This window comes from Pygocentrus nattereri, chromosome 4 (genome assembly GCF_015220715.1).
Source record: "Pygocentrus nattereri isolate fPygNat1 chromosome 4, fPygNat1.pri, whole genome shotgun sequence".
In the NCBI taxonomy this organism is placed as follows: domain Eukaryota; kingdom Metazoa; phylum Chordata; class Actinopteri; order Characiformes; family Serrasalmidae; genus Pygocentrus; species Pygocentrus nattereri.
The window spans coordinates 39,623,959-39,646,164 of NC_051214.1; the positions used below are offsets into that span (position 1 = coordinate 39,623,959).

At 40.1% G+C, this 22,206-nt stretch overlaps 1 protein-coding gene across 6 annotated transcripts in view; it reads right to left on the reverse strand.

Moving 5' to 3' along the window:
- Positions 1-22,206, reverse strand: part of sipa1l1 (signal-induced proliferation-associated 1 like 1) — a 99,754-nt gene that overhangs the window by 3,096 nt on the left and 74,452 nt on the right. For 2 of the 6 annotated variants that reach the window (XM_017692576.2, XM_017692575.2), the window contains 14 exons: positions 19,865-20,444; positions 17,326-17,600; positions 15,115-15,405; positions 14,748-14,900; positions 13,971-14,092; positions 7,148-7,245; positions 6,149-6,588; positions 5,036-5,251; positions 4,049-4,208; positions 2,393-2,621; positions 1,484-1,657; positions 850-964; positions 668-746; positions 1-32 (listed from right to left, as the gene is read on the reverse strand). The exon at positions 1-32 is cut by the window's left edge. In XM_017692576.2, coding sequence (XP_017548065.1) covers positions 1-32; positions 668-746; positions 850-964; positions 1,484-1,657; positions 2,393-2,621; positions 4,049-4,208; positions 5,036-5,251; positions 6,149-6,588; positions 7,148-7,245; positions 13,971-14,092; positions 14,748-14,900; positions 15,115-15,405; positions 17,326-17,600; positions 19,865-20,444 — 2,964 coding nt within the window. The remainder of the gene's footprint in view (positions 33-667; positions 747-849; positions 965-1,483; positions 1,658-2,392; positions 2,622-4,048; positions 4,209-5,035; positions 5,252-6,148; positions 6,589-7,147; positions 7,246-13,970; positions 14,093-14,747; positions 14,901-15,114; positions 15,406-17,325; positions 17,601-19,864; positions 20,445-22,206) is intronic. The other 4 variants (XM_037537802.1, XM_037537803.1, XM_037537801.1 and 1 more) reach the window with 4 other exon arrangements.

Genomic DNA, 22,206 nt, shown 5'->3' on the forward strand with positions numbered 1-22,206 from the left:
TGAGCCTGCAGCTTCAGCTTTTCTTCTCTCTCCTGCAGAGACCAGGATAAATCCACTTAGATAAAAGACCATAAATGATTCCGTAGTCAATTAAACACCAAGCCAAAAGGCTTCCTGAATATTTGTCAAAAGTTTGAAAGTTTTAAAGAAACAGTGCAGACAGCACATGCTAAAGATGCACTACTAGAAGTTAAAGGCTTAAGGTTTCATGATACATACTTTGTGGTTTTGTCCAACGAGACAAATTTTTGAGACACAAAAAAAAATGCCAACATTCATTTTGCTATTATCATTATTATTATTAGTAGTAGTATTACTATTATTATTATTAATCACTATTCAAAACCAAAAACACCTGTCGAAAGGTTTTTTAAGACAATTTAAATAGAAATTAAGTGAACATTATTTTAATAGAAATTACCATTCAAATTAAGGTCAGTATGTCTGATCTCTAATTTTTAATAGCAGAAATTTACACGAATTACAGTGTGTACCCTCATATTGAAAGAATATGAATAGTAATATCAGCTACTGTATGTAAATGGATCTGCTTAAGACCTTAATTCTATCATTCCTGGTGATTATGTAATAAATGTTATTGTGGTATGGGTCTATGGACCTTTTATATAAATCACACACTTTCTACAGGAAAACTGGTTTCCTTCACCTTCTTTAAGTCCTCCTGCAACATCTTCACCAGGGCTTCTAGCTGTGAAATCTTCCCAGCAAAACCTACTGGGATCTCACTGAAGAGAGTAAAAAGAGACCAACAGAAGACTTGAAGTTTTCAGCTGGTATTCTGACACCGTAAGATATGAAGGTGGTCTGTGAGGAGGGAAAGTAACCCACCTGGGAGAAAGCCGAGAGTGGGGAACTGGCTGAAGTAGCTCCAGCTGCTGAGAACTCATTGAGCTTTCACCTCGATGACTGATGTCCTGAGAACTGAACATAAACCCTCTCTGGACTGAGAGAGGGAGAATGAGGGGATGAGAGTATGAGCACATGAGTATGATAGATAGACAGAGAGAGATATATAGATAGACAGATAAATGGAAAAAACAGAAGAAAGATAACGAGGAACAAAGAATGAGACAGAAGGAAAAAGGAGATAGAAATAAGAGAACAGCGAGAGAGATAATGTGATAATGAATATGAGGTAGTTATTCTTAGCATGCTGAAAGCTTTGTTAGTAATATGATTAATATTGTGCTTCACACAGAGCCATGAACTCCAATGACACGGGCTGGCAAATCTTCATGTCGAGCTTTTTCAGGCCCATCACTGTTTGTTTAACTGTATGCAGTATAACATGGAGCATATTCTCAGCACCCCACCCTCTATATAATTCAGGCAAAAAAAAACTATAATAAGTAATAAAATTAAAATAAAGTCAACACAGCAGCCATGTAAGGCAATCTGGAGTGCAGGGTAGTGAGGAAGCCAAGGTAGAAAATCAGAGAGAGAGAGAGGAAGGGTAGCTCACTGCGTGGGGGTCTCCCCTCACCCTCGAAAGCATTGGCAGCATCCACCAGGTGGGTCCAGTCTAGGCCGCTGTCAGTGTCAGTATCAGGTAGGGGCATGAGGCCCAGCTCTGGAGAGGGGTGCCTCTGGCGCTCGTGCAGGTCTGCTAGAGAGGTGTCAGATGCGGAGAGGTCACCTGACGTGCAGCCAATGAGAAAACATGACATAATGCGTGTGAGCTGACCGAGTTGGGCTATTGCACTCATTCACACTAGAATGTAAGTAAATCCATAAGATCCCATTCAGGGGGGAATAATTTTTAGAAATTTTAGTCCTTCTTCATACAATATTGAGTAACTTCACTGAGATAGGATATTGCTGCATATTTCATTTTTGCTATATTACAAGGTATGACAAGGTAAACATGAGTAAATCAGTTAGAGCAAGGGTGCACAACTCTGGTCCTGGAGCGTCATTGCCCAGAACACTTCGGTAGTTACCCCACTCAAACACACACACTAAACCTGGCAATTAGCAGATGAGCAGAATCAAGCATGTTTGAGCAGGCAAATCAGAAAACTGCTGGATACCAGCCCTCCAGGACCGGAGTTGGGCACCTCTGCTTTAGAGTAACTAGGGCACAGTAGCTGTGATGTACAGTGCTGTGTAAACATCAGACACCATTCTTCTTTTAATTTCCACTCAAAATGGCCATTGGGTGAAACTTAATTTACAAATCAAAGAACCTGCTGGTGTTCTCAGAACAATGGACTAGATATGATTAGAAATTTGGAAAGAGCACTTCACTCTTTTGGAACTGTATGGTCTTGACCTTTTATTTAAAATGCTATTAACTCTGTACATAATGTAGAGTGAAAACCTGCTGATCATTATTGCAAAGCAAAGCATAACTGTAGACGAGCTCACTCACCATGCATCTTGATGCCCAGTTTGTAAGAAGGTCTGCGGAGGGGGGCTCCGCGGGTTGTGGGGGAGCGGGGCAGGGTGGAACAGCTGAACAGGACGTCACTGGCCACAGCCTGCTCCAGCACCGTGTCACCCAGAGACGGCAGCCGCTGACCCCGATATATACTCTCATCTGACAGAGTTCGCTGCAGAGAACGTCGGCCTGTGCCTGATGGGCCAGAGGAAGACACTGACTGTAGGGACAAGGAAAAATGAGACAGGACAAGAAAGAGACAGGAAAAAGGTAAAGGTTAGGACAGTCAAACTTTCCAAATGTTCAGCCAAACATATGGCCATGTTCATATAATGCTGTGGGTCATTGTCCACCTGTATTGTGAACAGCCAACCTATCATTTTTGCAACATTGTACCATTTGACAGAAGCTGAGCAAAAAGTATAGCTCCGTGCACTTCTGAATTCATCTTGCTACTTCGTCACATGACCAGTAACACTGGTGACCTAGCTCTACTGGCAGTCCATGCATGCCTATGCCATAAAACTGTTTCCACCATGTTTGATCGGTGTGGTGGTATACTTCAGATTATGAACCTGTCCTTCCTTTGCTTTGCCTAATGATGGCCCTTTACTTGTACCGACACCTCACACATTGAGAATTCAAATGCCTATTCAACACTTGGAATCAACCCCAATTCGTCATGAAATAATAAGGGAACAGGTCACACTTGGCCATGACACTGCAGTCATCAGTCCAATTAATTCTGATTCTGTGGAAATGAAGGAACTATTAAAAAATGGCTGTAATTTCTAAGTGGTTAAGGCAAGATTTTTGTTAAACCCCACAAATAAAAGCTTAAAGTCGGCACTTTAATCACTCTTTGACTGCATTACGTCTGACCCTATGTACTTCTAGACCACATACACACACTTTATGGCCACTATATGGCATACTACTTATTGAGTTCAGGTATTTCAGCCACACCCAGTGCTAATATGTATAAAATCAAGCTCATACCCATGCAAATTCCATAGAAAACAATGGAAGTAGAATGTGTCATATTGAAGGGCTCAGTGACTTGAAACCCAGTACCATAATAGGATGCTACCTTTGCTTCAGTTCAGTTTGTGAATTTTTTGCCCTGCTAGATCTGCCCTGGCCAACTGTACATGCTATTCTTATGAAAAGGAAACATGGCCGCAAAATCATTTAAAAATCATCTATCCTGTCTTCTCTCATTCACCACCAAACTGCCTCAGTTCCAAACTGCCTCAGAAAACAACATCAGCAGAAGAACCTTGTTGGTAGCTTCATGAAATAGGTCTCCATGGTCTGTCTGGCAGTCTGAAGAACAAATCTGGGTTTGGCGGTTACCAGGAGAATGCTACCCACCACAATGCATAGTACCAACAGTAAAGTTTGAAGGAGGTATAATAGCCTGAGGGTGTTTTTCAGGGTTTGGGATCAGCTCTTTAAATACAGTATAAAGACATTTTAGAAAATTATATGCTTCCATTCTTGTTACCAACATACTATCCATACAGTAGGATGTAATTCTCTATTACTGCAGTATTACGAACTGGCCTGTAAGTTGCAATGATCCCTGCTGAGGCTCTTAAAAACGTTCCCCAGGCTCTATCAGCTAAGGCATGTTTGTGAGGTTACCTTGTCGTCATGGCGGTGGGCAGGAGGGCTGTCTAAAGTGATAAGTTTCTTCAGGTCCTCCTCAACAGTGGATTTGCCGAGGGGCTGAGGAGAATGCAGATCTCTGAGAGAAGGCCGAGACTGAGACGGCCCACCATCTGGCCCCTCACCCTGTGGCCTCCTAAGAAAACAGGCAGTAAAACTGGCTTTTAAACTCATATGTGAAAATCCATACAAACAATAAAGGAAACCACAAAAATCCTGCAGAGCCAAATAATCATAAGCCAATATATGTACGCTAGGGTGCATTCACAAAAAAAAAAAAAAAAAAAAAAAAAAAAAGAATTAAAAGACAACATATGAAAAACTGTATTTGATGTAAACATGAATGTTTCAATGGCATTTCCAGCACTGGTAAAATTTAGATTTCTAAAAATTCTACCATGATAGTGAGACTGCACAAACCTGCCAGTATGTATGTAATACTCATATTTAACCATCAGGAGGCGATAGTGTTTAGCAAAACGCACCACAGGAAATAGAGAGACTCTTCTCATGTAACTTGTAGTTTTAACACTCTTAATCTTAAAACGTAAGCACAAGGTGAGCTAGATCATAAAGATAAACTACCTCTAACAACACACTTGTGGCCCCCTAAACCCACATTCTTGTCCCCAAATTTGGACTGTGCACATCAGTGCTATCTTCGCTCATGTAAAGTAATTAGTTTCAACTAGTTTATTAACAAAAAACCTGTTAAAGGAGCCACATCCTACATGACCATTTCTGATATATACATACATGACCTCTGTTCTTTGTTTTAAACTCTAAACAATGTTTACATACTGCATCAAAGTCCTTTATTCAAAAATATCAAAATTAAGTTTTGATGGTATGGGTCCATATTGTAAGTACATATTGTACATACAGGTTACAGCAATTCTTAAGTACTACTTGTATTAAATAGATAAAGTTTATTTTACACACAGCTTATGGAGTGCTCCTTACTTGCGTGTGTCTCCAAAGTCCACAGAGTTGATGGTGCTACCAGGCTTCCTCCATCCAATCAGATACTTGCTAGTGGCTCCCTGGCGCGGGTAGAAGCTCTTGGGGCCTGGAGAGACGGAGCTTTGGGAGGAGGAAGGTGAAGTGGCTGAGGGGGACTCGTCTCGTGGAGAGCTGTGGCTGGAGCTGAGCACAGCGGGGCTCACAGAGTGACGAGAGCTGAGTGGAAAAGTGTACAGAACATCTAGGATTGAAAGACCACTTTTCGAACTTTGGAAAATAAAAATACGGTCCATATCTTCAGAATTGAGGCATGTTTGTCCATTGAAGTCTCTTAAATTCTGCTGTCCATGGTGCAAAGGCAGAGCTTCCAATTAATTAGATTTTGGAACTTTATGAACTATCATTTGATGCAAAAATTCACTAAACATCTTTTCCTTACACCAACAATGACACATGCATTGATCTATTGTACCTATTCATCTAGGATCAGATTGTTCACGGTTTCTCAACTCTCTGGGCTGTACAGAAAGTATGTTTCCTGCTCTAACACACTTAAACCAAATCACTGGTTAATTATAAATCCACTTCTTGAGGTGACTCAGGTATATAACAGGAAACACAGTCTTAAAAACTATGGTATAGAGTCATTAACATAGTCAACACATATTTTGCTAATACTACGGATCGGCCTGGTTATTTGTATACAAATTAGTATTTGCTTTAGTAATCTGGAATTTGAATGACTGTAATAACAATGATGATGATTATAAAAAAAAAAAAAAAAAAAAAAAAAAAAAAAAAAAAAACAACTTTGTATGAACCACAGACCATGTCAGGAGATAAGCAGGTAACACTGCAACTCAAGTTAAGTGTTAACAAAAATGTTAACATTTAAGCAAAATAATAAGTAAATATTTCAAACAAAAAGATATCAAATGCATGAGTCAAGCAACTCTGTATTATTGTTCTATAGTAGGCCAACTTGCTACTTAAGTAGGATGTTGAAACACTATACATTTAAATAGGAAAATATTTGAGTGGGGAAAATGTTCAAAAACCCATGTGTAGTTGATTACGGTATTAATGTAACTGAAAATGAACATGTGTCAATACCTGGAGTGAGAGGCCATGTCGCTGAGGCTGTAGGTGCTACCATCCCTCACCAGCAGATGTGTTGGGGGGCTGCGTGTGGCTGGCGCCTCCGCAGAAGACACAGGTGATTCCGCAGCTGGAGGAGATCTCTCTAAAACGCGTCGGCCGCCCTCTGAAGGACCGTGCCAGGGTGAGGAAGCTCTCTCCCGCGATGTGGGGGCACCCACGGCCAGCAGGGAGCTGGAGCTGCCATGAGGAGGCCCATAGGATGTGGCGTCAATGCCGCTATCAGCTGAAGCCCCCTGTAGGTAGCCGCCCCCACCCAGACCGTTTGGTTCGGAATCGGCCCCATCTCCTGGCCCTCCTCCTCCAAGATCATACCACTTCTCATCACTGTGACCCCCACTGGATGCTGTACTGGATAAAGTGTTGCTGCTGGAGTGGGAGCATGGGCCCTCAGACTGAGAAAGAAAAACAAGGAAAATTAAAAATTACACTTCATTAATTATACACACTACCATTTAAATGTTTGGTACAACCTGTCAAATTAATAATTGTTGCTTTTTTATTCTTATTTTATTATTAAGAGGTTGTCACGTAATAAACAGTACAAGCACTACTAAAAATTTTTAAAATTACATTACTAATAAATACTAATATTTCTTCTTAAGCTATCTGCATCGAGATTCGATCACTTGAAATACAAGGCATTCTATATTTTATCATTCTGGGCCCATCTAAAACTGAATTATTTTTAAGTTATAGGGTACTAGCATCACAGAAGGATCTTTTTATACAACTATCTGCATTAAAATAGTTTTTTTTATTTTACAGGAATTCAAAACCTTTGGATTGCCCTTTTTTGGGAAGTGTCTTTGTGGGAACCGATTACAAAATGAGAAGTGACACATCAACATTTCTCTAAGGATCAGTCATCAATAATTCACCGTCAGAAGCCATTTAATGCAGAATTACAAGGCTGCAGACTGATAACGACTAGAGCAGAGTGTCTCCACCCACCTGGCTGCTCTTCTTCGGGGAAAGGTGAATAACCTGCTCCTGCCGCTGGATGCGTGGGCCGCCTGAATAGGAAGGTCCAGACTTGGCGACTGGAGCATCTGTAGAACATGAGAGAAAAAATTATTAGTGATTAATTATTACTGAAAAAAATTATTGATTACTATCCAATACATGCTATAGAACAGCATATTCAGTGGGTGCTTAAATGACAAAAATCTGCTGACGAAAAAGAGAACAAAGCAGCAGGGAGGAAAAAAAGGACACTTGAGAAACACTTGAGACTCATTATACCAGGCAATGTCATCAACACAACACACCCCCACACACAAACGCCTAAGAGCTGACACTGCCATTACCCCTCATTACTAAATACCCCTATGTTCAACCCTGTCACATTAGATTCCACTTCCAAACAAGTTAAAAAAAAGCTAACCATGGAAGCCCAGTGTGATCAGGCCCAGCTTCTTCATGACAGTATATTTTGTGTAAATGATACTATTGTGTAATTGCTGAGGTGTTACATAAGGGCCAGCATGAAAAATAGATGGCACAAGCAATTAGGGAACAGTTGAAAGAAAGAAAGAAAGAAAGAAAGAAAGAAAAAGAAAGAAAGAGAAAGAAAAAGAAAGAAAGAAAGAAAGAAAAAGAAAGAAAGAGAAAGAAAAAGAAAGAAAGAAAGAAAGAAAAAGAAAGAAAGAGAAAGAAAAAGAAAGAAAGAAAGAAAGAAAGAAAAAGAAAGAAAGAGAAAGAAAAAGAAAGAAAGAAAGAAAAAGAAAGAAAGAGAAAGAAAGAAAGAAAGAAAGAAAGAGAAAGAAAGAAAGAAAAAGAAAAAGAAAGAAAGAAAAAGAAAGAAAAAGAAAGAAAGAAAGAAAGAAAGAAAGAAAAAGAAAGAAAGAAAAAGAAAAAGAAAGAAAGAAAATAAAGATGGAAGGAGGGAAGAGAAAAAGAAAGAAAGAAAGAAAAAGAAAAAGAAAGAAAGAGAAAGAAAAAGAAAGAAAGAAAAAGAAAGAAAGAAAGAAAGAGAAAGAAAGAAAGAAAGAAAAAGAAAGAAAAAGAAAAAGAAAGAAAGAAAGAAAAAGAAAAAGAAAGAAAGAAAGAGAAAGAAAAAGAAAGAAAGAAAGAGAAAGAAAAAGAAAAAGAAAGAAAGAAAGAGAAAGAAAAAGAAAGAAAGAAAATAAAGATGGAAGGAGGGAAGAGAAGAAGAAAATCACATAAAGGAAGGAAGAAAGAAAGAAAGACAAAGTAGCCCTTAAGTGGATGGGCAAAAATGTAACATACTTTTATGCAAAATATTTTAAGACATTTTGTATCACTAACTTAAAACAAACAAAAAGAACAGGTGGTGCCACATTTCTATTCATGCTTTGCAATGAAACCTGTGGCTGAGTAGAGTTTTTAAGCTATTACAACATCCACAATACACTAACCCAAGTATAAAACACTTCAGTGTTCGTTTGGCAAAGAAATAAAATTTGCAAGTTACCCCCTTACTGCAAACAGTCAATTAGACAAGACATGGTCAGTGCCTGAAGTTTACTTTAGTTGTGCTCTACAACTATGAGGCTAATGTAATACAAGTCTATTTCACCCAACAATTATTTTTGGATGACATGTGACAGATTACTATTAGCTACATTAGCCACAGCCCCACTGCACACCTGAAGAAGAAAACTTCAGGCAGCAAATAGGTCTTTGCTGATCTATTGTGCTTGTGCTCTACTGGCAAACCATTCCTTTAATTGGAGGGCATGTAACACTTTGGCTCTTCACTTGATAAAGTGATGACAGAAAGACTGAAAGAAGCAGAAATTGCATTATAGATTTCACTAGAGAATATACCCAACATATGGTGACAGACATCAGCTATTATAAAGGATTCCTAACATGACAATTTTATTTATGATTACTTATGCTTCCCTAAACTGGAGGAACTATGCATACAAAGAGCTGTGAACCCTATGTGGTTCACTCAAAAGATGCAAGTAAGCTCTAGGGATGCACAATGATTTTAGAATCATATCAGCATTAGCAGATATTGGCTTACAATATATTGGCATCAGACATAATTTGACCAACATTTCAAACGAAAATGAGATTTTACTGCATTTATAACCCCCACAAATACAATATTTGTGCATAGTACAAACCAGGTAGATGTAGTCTCACAGTTTACATCAGCATATACGTATATGAAAAACTGGCATTAGTCAGCACTTCCTGTAACTTTATATACAGCACTGTGCAAGTTCTACACATGTAAACAAATTGTTTAAAACCATTTATCAGGACAGTAAGTGTGCTTCTGCTTGTAAAACAATTGTAATGTAACATTAGAATAAATGCAAATAAACACAGCAATACAGTACACAGCAGACAATGTTTTGTTTTTAAAAAAGTAGTTGCATTTAAACAAGTTTAGTTCCAGATGTCCCCTCAAATGGCCTCAGCCATGGCATGATTCATTACTGATTAGATTAATTAGGTACTGGGCTTCCTTGAGGAGAGATTTGTAAATGGGTAAATGAAAACATTGCTATAGATATATTTTAAAATTTTCTGTATTAATATTTTTGCATTTCTTGCAATATTAGTGTTTTATCCAAGCAAAAAGTGTTTACTGCCCAGACAAATAGTTTTTTTTTTTAATATTTTCTCATGTGACGACCTGATTTTTGCACAGTACTGTACATACAGACTTTAAGCTGGCAACCTGCACTTTATTCTTATAGCCAAGTTTTTCATTTCAAATCCAATGCGATAGAACAGACTAAGAAAAACGGTCACTGCCCAATCACCTACTGCCCGCACAGCGAATCATTTACAAAAACGCACTTCTGTCTGTGAATAAACAAAATCTGTACAGTACACACATTTCATTTTTCTCAATTGCGACTGTGGTCCAAAGGAAGGTCCTTTTCCTGTATGCACATCCGCAAACCTGCATGGCATTCTGAATGGCATAGAGGGGGGTATTTCCTTCAGTCTTGAGTGAAAAGCATTTCCTTCCCATTCTCAGCACTTTGCTTCCTGCCTGTGTCCCTCCTTGGGCTGGAACGCTTTGTCACCACGTTGAGGAAATTATTCTAAGAATAAAGTGATTACAAATTATGACTACATTACCATTTGTTTCCACTTAAATGCCATTTAATGTAGTGTCATGCAGCATCTATAATTTCCATCCAATGACAGCCTTCCAAGTACAAATCTGCCCTAAAGTAAACCCTTGAGCACTGGCATTTTTCCTGGAAGCTATTTTGAATATATATCTGGAGCAGGTCAAAAATCGTGACCTGAACAGACATCCACAATTATGAGAGAGGAGAATAATTCTAGGATGCAGCAACCCATTCAGTGTACAGGCAGCATAGTCTATTGCACAGACTGGTCAGGATGTGTTTAATGTGGGTAGCACTCTGTTATTACTGGCCAAGACTGAGAGAGAAAGAGCAGAACATGTGAAGAAACTAAAAAGGGGTCAATGTAAGAACAGAGGTGGGCAACTCAACCACCAGAACCACCCACATCCTCAGAATGAAATGGTAACAAAGAAAAATACCAGAGAGGTAGGGTGAGGCCAGGCCAAGCCAAGTCATTTCAGCCCAGCAAGAAAGAATGAAAGAATGGGAGGATTCCTGTTAAACACAGGAGACATGTGGTGATGTCTAAGAATAAAGAGAAGAAGGGGAAAAAGTGAAAATAAACAAATAAATAAATAAAGGGGAGCAGTGTGAAGTCATAGGAGTAAGACCTTTAGTGAGAGAAAAATCAGGAGACAGACAGACACACACAGAGAGAGAGAGAGAGAGAGAGAGAGAGAGAGAGAGAGAGAGAGAGAGAGAGAGAGAGAGAGAGAGAGAGAGAGAGAGAGAGAGAGAGAGAGAGAGAGAGAGAGAGAGAGAGAGAGAGAGAGAGAGAGAGAGTTAGGGAGGGAGTTAGAGAGAGTTAGAGAGAGTTAGAGAGAGAGAGAGATTGCTACAGAAACACAAAAGTTCCCAACTGTACCGACAGGAAAATTGAGATATTCATGTACTTTATGACTCTGCAGTATGGCAGCACTTTAGTGTTCCACCTTTCACTCGATACAGGTTAGTGTCAAAGACCATCACTCTCTCTGTCCATCATACAGCCTCCACTGCTGTCCAGAGCTATACTAGTTTTCACTGCCAGCCAATACGTTATTTTCAAACAAAAGGGGGAAATGCAAAAAGTGCTTTTGATTCAACTTTGGAATTACAGTCTCAGGACCTGGTCCTTGCAACAAGCACCTACTCATCTCAGACTGCCAGTATGCATGACTTGTAATATTTTGCACTCATCTCCAGCAGTGTCTAGCAGTTGTAGATGTAAGTATACACACATTAGGACAAAAAACATGTAGCATCATTTTTGCTGAGCCTATCTATATATTGCTTTATCTATATATTGTTCAGTTCTATTTGCACTATTTATGCAATAAAATGATTTATACATGAAATGTGGTTCTAATTAGAAGTAAAAGGGGCATTCTGGACTATTAAGTAGTATGTAAGTGTGTGCGTGTGTATAAAAATGGGCCAAGCTCAAAAACAATGTTTTTTACTGATGGGTTTGGCCTGGTCAGACTACAGATTTAAATCCTGCAGAGAATATTTGGTCTCACACACAAAACTAGGTCACTGACAGGTGACTGCGATATTTCACTGCTTGGTGACCATTTGGAGTCCTTCATGGCCTTCATGTACACCCACAATGATGGGATATTACACCAGGATAATGCACCATGCCATTGGGTCCAAGTTGTCCAGAATTGGTTTGATGGGCATTCTAGAGCGTTCTGAAAAATTGTGTGACCTGCACATTCTCCCAACAGGAGCCCAATTAATTATTTATGGTATTGCGGTGGAGAGGTCCATTTGCACCCGAGATCCTGCTCCTAGAAATACCATGGAGCATGGAGCTCGTTCCTTTAGACGTCTTCTGTCCAACTGTGGAACCTATGCCATGTTGAGTTGCTGAACTTCGTAAGGCTAAGGGGGTCCTACACGATACTAGTTCCTGTTTCATAACTTTTGGCATGTCAGTGTGATATAAATGTTGGGGTGGCCAAAATAGAACAAATATAAATTAGATGTTTGAGTTTTTTTTTGTTTTTTTTTTTAGTCAGAATAGACCAAAGGTACCAGCAATATTACATTTACAAAACAAATGGGGAAAAAAAAAAACAAGACTAATTATGATCTGTGCATAATGAAATACGCAGCATAATGAAATATCCTCAGTTTAAGTACTGAGGATATCCACAATTCACTCCAAAAGCTTAGTGTGATGTAATTTATCACACTGAAAATAGTCACATTGCCCACCCCTATGCCCATCTCTGTGTAAATGTTAACAAGTACTGTCTTGTCTGATTTAGCCATAAAATAATATATAAAATGAGTCAGTAATCAACAACAAAGAACAAGGTAACCACTACATAAAATGAGAGCAAGAGATGAAGTCTGATAAACTGAGCTGAGAGCCTGTCAAATACAAGCACAGGACAAGAGAGGCAGGACAGCGTCAAGGCCAGCTGGACAAAGAAAACTCTACTGTGTACAACGTACACATTCACCTTAAATTTACTCTATAATCATTCTTATATTTTATTAATTTCCTTGAGGACAACTTAGAACTTTTGTGTGACTTTACGTACATTAAATTATCAGAATTAACTTTCACATGAATCAGTTAGCTCACAATCAGTGAATACAAAAAGGCTGTTTTTGCAGCTTAGTTTCTGCATTGACCATAGAGAACAGTAAAGACAATGCAGAGAAAAAAACAATTTAAATACTACTACAACAACAACAACCTCTTAATTTTAAAAGGGCCACCTTCTATAGTTCACCTACATATATTTTACATAGATATATGTAAATGTATTAGTCTTGCGACATCACAAACACTGAACTCAAAACAGGCCATTTTCACAGCTTATTTTCTACACATAGACTGTAAGGACTGAAGTTTTTTTTTTGTTTTTTTTAAAAAATATTTTCATTGATGTAAGCCTTTTAAGTAAGTATACAGAGGTGTGTGTGTGTGTGTGTTCTGGCTTCCATATTCTGTGTGCTCAGAACAATACACTGTTTATTCTTAGCCATGTGTGGGAGAGAACGTGTGCCGAGATTCAAACCCACGGCTGAGAGATCACAGATTAGTCTGCTTAGTGCACAGACGGGCTTCAAAAGGCAAAAGAACCCACACAGCTTTAGGGGTCAAAGCAATCCTTCATTTCCACTCCCCTTCAATTACAGCAATTACTGCACACTGGACAAAAAAACAACGAAAAACTGGTTCTCAGAGGCACTGAGCTGTGCTTAAGGAAATAATGCTGGCTCTTGGCTGGATGAAACTCCATGGAGACAGTTCATTAGCATGCAATTTCCTTTTCATATGGTGTTCCTGAGGAGCGGCGTGAACGTCTCCACACGCACAGCTGCGTTTCACTGCTAGAGCTGCCTGACTGGGGGAGGCCGAGAGGCAAAGATACAGCACCAGCATTAATACATTTCTTTTGGTCCTTCATTGATGATCTGAGATGTTGTGAAGAGCTTCTAGTTCTGTTTTTGCTTTTGGTAACTCTTCTTATAAACATGTTTACCCATTCACAGGCTTTCATCATTATTTTTTCCCTTTCCTGCCTGCACTTCTTACTTCCTTACATTCATTCAAATAGGGATTCTTCTCATTAACAAACTCACCCAGTTTATCCTTTTTGTTTAGTCACTAACTCGCTCATTCTTTCACTCCAACTTCCCTGGTCAATGGTTAATCAGTGGTTAATGGGTAGTGGGCTGACCTGCTGCTGCTCTGTCCGAGTCGTCCACTCTGGGCCAGCTAGGGGTGGACTTGCCGCTGCTGCCCCCGTCACCCATCATCTGACGCTCCGGTGGGAGAGGAGAGTGTCTGTTTGGTCCAAATCTGAAACACACAGATTACTCCAATTCACACCACAGATTATACAAAGCCAAGGCTTATGTCTTGTTTTGTTTAACCTTAAAAAACATGGTGTGATCTGGCATTAATAATTTATCACTCTTACAATCCTGAGCAAAAGTTCGAGATCCTTCTTTATGTCATTTACAGTCAAAATGGCCTCTAAGTATAAGTCAGTCATACATGCAGGAAAACTGCAGAAAACAATTACCAAAACATTACACAGAAGCCTCAACATCTAAAAATATAATGTTTCGTAGTATTAAGTGTGCTCACTCTTTGCTTTTACTATAGCTTCTTATTCTGGATACAGTGATGGCCCAAAACAAAATAATGAAGGAATTTTGGGGGATTTACATTAACATTTATGGCATTTGGCTGATGCTCTTATCCAGAGCGACTTACAATTTGATCATTTTACATAGGTAGATCATTTTACCAAGGCGGTGTTAGGAGTCTTGCCCAAGGACTCTTATTAGTATAGTGTAGGGTGTTTGCCCAGGTGGGGATTGAACCCCAGTCTACAGTGTAGAAGGCAGAGGTGTTAACCATCACACTATCCCAACCACGGGGGAGGGCACGGAAGGACAGAGCACAAATGGAGAGAAAAAGGGTGTTGCTGTAGCTCAGAGAGGCTCACCCCTCAGGCATGGACTTCTGCCTCCAGTGGGCGGAACCAGCCGAGCCTGTATCACTGGAGCAGGAGAGGTTGCTGGGGGAACTGCGGTTGTGAGGGGAACGGCTCATCACAATTGAGGAGGCCAGCGAGTAGTTCTCGGAGCCTGGAGACATCCTAAGAGACAGATAAAGTGAGATACACAAAGAAAAGATACAGAAAGGAGGAGTAGGAAACACGTAAACAAGAGGGTAAGTTGGGACTTTACAAGAAACAGAGAAAAAGAGCACAGTAGGGCAAAACCTTAAAAAAAAAAAACTGGGATGATTTGACAACTTGTCAAATGATTCAAAGCCCCACCATCTGATAATTCCACTGGGGCTTTACAAACCTCTTGGAGTCCAAAGGCCGTCCATCACTGGATACACTGCGGGGAATAGCAGCGGCCCTCTCTGGGCGCTCAGCAGATAGCGTCTTGCCCATGCTGGCCCCAAGGCTGACAGCTCGGTTGGGGGTGCCGCTGTGGCTCTGGGGTGAGGCGGTAAGGGACTGCTGGGGGCTGGAGGATGTGCGCTGCCACTTGTTGTTGTTGCTGCGGAAAGGAAACTTGTACTCGAAGGAGCCACTGTCACCGCTTCCCTTATACTCTCCCACTGGCATGCGGTACAGCTCCGAACAGCCCCTACACGTTAAAGCCAGATTAGACATGGACAGGAGGAGTGGTGGGCTCTAGATATGAGTAATATTACCCACTGAACAGGCAATCTAACCATCAATGATAAAGGAACTTTTCCTTAGCAAAAAGGGACATTTTTCCCCTTACTTTAAATGGAGTCAATTAGGGAATTTTCACATCCAAAGTCCACTTCTTACACATACAAAGCCTGCTTCTACTTTTACACTGGTGCTACATGGCTAATTTATCAAACAAATAATGGATGCTTATGTCCATCAAATAGCATTGTGTAAACTGCATACCTAAATCATCATGTTTGCCTCAAAATTGTAGCTTTTAAAGACAAATCACAGCTGTTCTAAAGATTGGAATAGAAAAATACTCAAATAATGGTTCAAACTGCCCCAGCAGATTCTGAAAAATTCACATAATTTCTTATTATGCCTTATCTGTGAACACTAGAATTTCCACAGTGCAATATGGTAGAAAGCTACTCTCATGTTTTCCCTGCAGGCACTACCACTGATACTAGAAACAGAAAGCGAGTTTGTTTCAAGTTCTTGATAATAATGAGCCCTTTTTTGAGTCCTCGATAATTATGCACTATTAACAAAAACAATCCCGACAATTTGTTCTGTGTCAGAGTGCAAGATTTAGAAAAAAGCACAAGTAAGGAGCGTCATCGCTCATTATATACAAAAAGCAAAATAAAACAGGATCAAATATGAGGGTATGCAATCAACATTTCAGTCTGGAGGACTACAAATGTGATGTGTAAGCACAGTAACCAAGTAACTCTCGAAAGAACATCAATACAAGCTCCCTATTATCACCTCAAACACTTCTTGAAAGTCTGAGAGTCTGAGGTAAGCACTGCTTGTCTGCCAACTGTTGCAGCTGGCTGAACTTCTCAGCAGTAAGACTAATTTTCTTTAAAATTTAGGGACACTGTCATCTCTGTGTATGTTACCTGCATTTCACAGATGAGTAAAGTTTGTGGGAGCAGCAGATACAGTGCCTTTCACATATACTGGCAGCCCTGGTAATTATGATGAAAATGAGGAATACAAATTAAACTTTTCATTCAAAATATTAGCAACAATATTGAAGTACACTGATTTAAAGAACAAACTAAATATTGTCCTGAAATAAATATTTCTAACTGAAGTATGTTCTCATTTTTTGTTTTAAAGCTCAGAGCAATTAGAAGCACTTAAATGGTCAGCCATGACTTCCTGTTTCAATGGGGCATATATATGAGATAAAACACAGGCCAAATTCCCTCAGTTATCCAGCACTATGAGACAGGCAAGAGAAACAGCATTGATGTACAACAAAAGGTGGGCTACAAGAAAATAGCTAAACAGCTGAAACTGCCAATTTCTACTTTCAGGTCAATATTGAAGAAACAACTGGAGATCTTAAGAATCTGTCAGGACGTATGTCTATACTGACCCCACTTACAATGAGGAGGATGGTTAGAGTGGACAAAGAATCTCGAAGGATCACAAATGAAAAACTGCGCAAATAAGTGTTTGAGGGGGGTTGCCAGAAAAAAAGCCTCTGATGTGACAGACCAACATACTCTATGAGTATGTATGACTCTGACCATCCATATCCATATGAGTATGGATGAGCTGAAGACGACACAGTGTGGACCTCAGAATCTGAAAGATCTGAAGTTCTGTATGGAGAAATGGTCTCATATCATTTGCCTTGCAATAAAGGTGGGCCAACAATTGCGGCATATATAGATTTGAAAAAAATATTTATTTTTGTAAAATATAGATTTTTTTTTTGGATTAAAGTTGGAAAAAAAGATGTGCAATAATGTTACCAGGGGTGCCAATATTTGTGGAGGGCAAATATTTGCTACATACATCACACTGAAGCATGCTAGAAGAGGGCTACCCCCTCAACCCATACCTTCGAGGTGTGGAATCCTCATGAGGTGGAATGATCACCACCTTCACGGTGACGGAGGTCCGCAACAGGTCAATCATTTGTTCATGGGAGAGCGTTGCCACAGCCACCTTGCAAATCTCCACCAATCGGCTGCCCTGGCGCAGGCCTGCTTGCCAGGCATATCCATAGGGCTCCACCTCTGCCACAATGCCTTCATAATTAACGTGGAAGCCCAGCTGACCCAGGCCGTTTCTGCGCAGGGTCATCTCAGTCGTCTCACAGCCTTTAGTGAGGTGCTGAGGCACAGGGACACACAGAATAAGAGGTCAAGCATTTGCTTTCTTAAGCTACATATAAATAAAGCTTAGATTACCAGTGTTATATAAAGCCATCAACCTGCTTAGTGACTATATGGCATTTTGCGCTGAATAAGGATACAACTGGTTTTCTTTACAACTTTATCAGACTGCTGCTGAAAGATACACACTAACACTAGCTTGGTTGTATTGATGAACAGGTGCATAGTGGCTGGTATATATACACACCACAATCAGATCTCTGCTAGAGATGCATACTCCAAGGATAAATCTTTGTTCTCTCTATAAGGCATTTGTAAACTGAACAAAACACTGCATCGTGTGGGTCTGCAATATTGCACAAGCCATTTGAAACAGTATAAAAATATATCTGGTTACATGTGATTACCCAGTTTTACACAGAATGTTAGTGCTGAAGTAAAATGACACCATCAGCGGGAAATTCTCTACTCAAAGCTATTGGTAGCCAAATGCTAGGACTTATCAGTATCTGGAAAAGCAGCCCTTTGCGTCTCAGCGCTGCGATGGAGACCACGAACATTCAGTTCGCCGAGTAGTTACCATGGTAACAGCTCCTGCACTTGGAGAGTGACATCATGGGCAGGTGGCCAAACAAAAAGTACATTCCAGCCTCCACACAGTTCTGTGTGAGCTACAAGCCTCTCTTATAGGCCAAGTCCTTGTTAACGCTAACACGAATGACTCTCGACAGAATACATTAATGCAAGTTATGAAGAAAAGGGTAGCTGATTCATATCTGTTGTGGAGGGGGGGGCTACCGGTGCAAGGTTCTTTTGAACCAAAAACCCTGCAAGCTCCAGGGATAGAGTAATTCCATAGAAAGGTTTCCCCCATCAACGCACCTAATCCAGCTCTCTAAAGAGTTTGACAAATAGATGATGAGATGAATCAGTTGCCCTACAGCACAGGGAAAACATTAAGCTAATCAGTGCTGTGGCACTCCAGGGCCAAAATTTTAAAACCCTGTAGCTACCACCTACTTGTCCAGATGTCTATTTTGACATTAGTATGTGGAATCATACACCCACCTTCAAAACAACACATACACTACTTTGCTATCAAAAGTTTGGGGACTCCTAGATTTATAAAATGTTTTTAATACATGTATGTTTTCTAACCTTGTTCTCCCTTATTATGGAAAACTAAGCTTTTTTTCAAATAAAAGCGTTTCACATAGTGTATAAATGAAATCTCAAAATATACTGTTAGAATCTCATTCAGACACAGTTACAAAGTGGCAAAAACAGTTAATTTTGAACACACTTTTGTGATGTCATAAAAACCAACATATTTACCTACACTACAAAGGTTTGCGGACACTTGCTCATGTTTCCTCCAAAATCAAGAATATTAAAAAGGAATTTATCCTGCTCTGCTGCATTAACCATCTCTACTCTTGTCAGGGAAGGCTTTAAACTAAATGTCAGAACACTGCTGTGAGGATTTGTCTGCATTCAGCAGCAGGAGCACCAGTAAGATCAGGTTTTCATGTTGGATGATTAGTTCTGCATCACAATTCTCACTCTAAATCATCCGAAATTTATTGGTTGGTGCTCCATCACTCTAGAGAATGCAGTTCCACTGCTCCACAGCTCAGTGCTGGAGGGCTTCATACCCCCCTAGCCTACGATAGGCGTTGTGTAACCTTAGGCTCATATTATCGATAACTGACATTTTTTTAACAAGAAAATGTTGTGCAATTTTTTAGATAATCACCCAGGCCTAAAGCCCAGTGCTGTGAAACAGACTACAAGTGTTAGTAAGCGGTCGTTTTATGTTAACAAAACCCTTGCAAGTATTTGTTCTTACTTAAAATGCCCTTATTCTACATCTCTTTTATTTTACATTTTTGCTTGAGGTCTATTTACATTTGTGGTTTTATGTCCAAAAAGTAATTTTGTTTTTACATGACAGCCTCTCTATCACTTAATTTAACAGACAGCTTTTGCTGCTGTGCCTTTAAGACTGATACATGTAAATAACATCTGCTCTAATTGGCTACCCTGTCTTATGCCTCTTTCAATAAGCTGCCTCGGTTGAAACACTCATATAATCTGTTTGAATCAGTGGGTTAAAAATGCTACAGGCTGGAAACATGGATATATGTAAACGGACTGTTTCTGTGATGTCACAAAAACAGTGAAATCAGGCATGAGGCAATGTATTTATGTAATATAGATTCCAGGCCCAAAAGAAGCCAGACAGGTCTGGAGTTCTCGCACCTCCAAGCGTTTGACGACCTCTCTGAAGTCTTCTGTGTTGTTGTTGATGGAGCGCAGTGAGATGTTTTCTCCACGCTCATAGAAAATCTTCATGGAGGCGGGGCTTCCCATTGTCCAGCCAATGACGTCCCGCACAGCACAGTTAAACACCACGGCCTTGGCCTCAGGATCCACCAGTATCAAGAAGTCATTGGAGATGGCCAGCAAGGCTTCCAGCTCTCCTCCTGCTCCATGATCCTCTGCATACACGGGCCAGGTGATTGCACCTGGACTGCGCAGCTCAGCCCCGGGGTATGGCCGGCTCTTCTCCTTGCGCTTGTGTGCCAGTGAGATGAAGGGGAACTTGCCCGAGGGGTCAATGGGGGTGCTGGTCACGTGGCGCTCAGCCAGGTCTCTCAGGTACTCCTGTCGAGTGCGGGTGGCCATGGCACGAAATTTGTCTGACTTGTGAGCTGCGTTCTCGGCGTTGATGACCTTGGCCAGCAGGAAGTCCCGAAAGATGGTAGATTTGGGAAAATTCACGCCTTCCGGAATTGGCGGCCCAAAGGCAGGGACGTCTCGGGAACGAGCCACTGCCACACTGAGGAAAAAAAAAAGTTTAAAGACGAGAGTGAGACAGGAGAGAGGGGAAAAAGAGATTTTTAAACAATGAAATATTCAACAAATACAGATCGCATGCTGCCTGCACAAGATAATTGTTGAACCATCACCAAACCATGCTGAAGGGTTTCATGTTTATGGATGAGAATAACTTTTTCCAGGCAGGATATGGATGCAGTTTAAAAGAGTGGAATTCCACCTCTCTTCATGGTCTTCAATATGGATGAAGACAAAAAGAAACCTTCACCTAGGGCAGCAACTTTCCTTATTAGAATTTGCACCAATGATAAAAACACACAGTCAAAAATTCTCTAGAAATTGATATACACCAGGAAAATTCTGAATATTCTTACTTATAAATAAGCTATTGTTCTTTAAAAGCACTTGTCGCACAAGGGACATTTTGGGGGAGTAAACTTGGAGAGACTCTGCAAAAATCAGCTCTCCCTCTCTCCCTCTCCTTTCATTAAGCCTCTGGAATGGACATCTAAAGCTTCCTGTTCTGTCTGGAATGCATGGAACTCATGAGTGGTTGGCCAGGCTGAGCTGTAATGAGGCCTGCTGAAGACTGGCTCTCTTCGCTCTTACAATGACAGAGGCAGGAAAGAGGGGGGAAAGGGAGGTAAAGGACAGATTGGAAACAGGATAGATAGACGGGAAGGAATGCGTCTAAGATTCTTCACAAAACGTTTGTGCCAGGCAAAGACCTGCTATAAACACCAGAAAAACAACTGCTTGTAAAGCTTAAGGCTGCATTTTGCTATATGTTTAATATGATTACAATGATATAGCTGAGAAAGACTGAACTGGCACAGTCATCCACTTGCACAGAGTTTATTTTATATTCTGAGATTCTTATCTGAAGCCCTCTGCGAAATCTGAATGCTGTAGTTTAAGACTGTGTAATATTAAGTTAAATGGACCATTATAAAACTGCTAGGTCTTGTTCTGAACTCCCATTTGAAGAGCCACACAATCAACTCAATCAAAGGAGAATGCCTATGATTTTTCTAAAAATTTCTGCATAACTAAATTGTTAAGAAGTAAACAAAGCAATTCAGAGTGGTTTGATGGAAAATATTTAGTTTAATAGAAAATTACTAAGGTCAGAACTGCTCACAGTGATGAGCCAAACATCTGAGCTCCCTCACAGAATATTATGACATGAAATGGTTATGAATAATCTTTTATTCTGTTTATTCTCCTTCTTATTATTATTATCAACAATAATAAAGAAAATTATTTGATGCATTTCATTACATTGTATTGTATTGATTTATACACAATTCAAAGCCTGTTCAAGAGTATATTACTGCACATGGCCTCTGGTGGTTTACTGCTTCATTAACTGATTTAACCTATTGACCACAGAGGTAACTCAACTGGGATGTAAAGCATCAAACAACAGAATATCATTTAGCAATGGACAGGCTACAGGGAAAAAAAAAAACCTGAAAACTAACTACTCCTACCACTATGCATCTGACTGTAATTCACCCCTGGATATGTCTGGATAGATGGCCACACAAAAGTGAATCTTTCCTCTGCTATGCTCTTTTCAATGAACACCAAGTGTTCTAAAACCACACAATAGCCGGAACACAGTTAGTGGTATACGACAACCAAATCAAATGGGCGCCACTAGCTTTCTGAAGGTCAGGAAAAACAGCACACATTCCACCCAAATAAAATGCACTACTGAGCTGTGTGGGGCAAGTGAAAGGGCACTGACTCACGGCGAA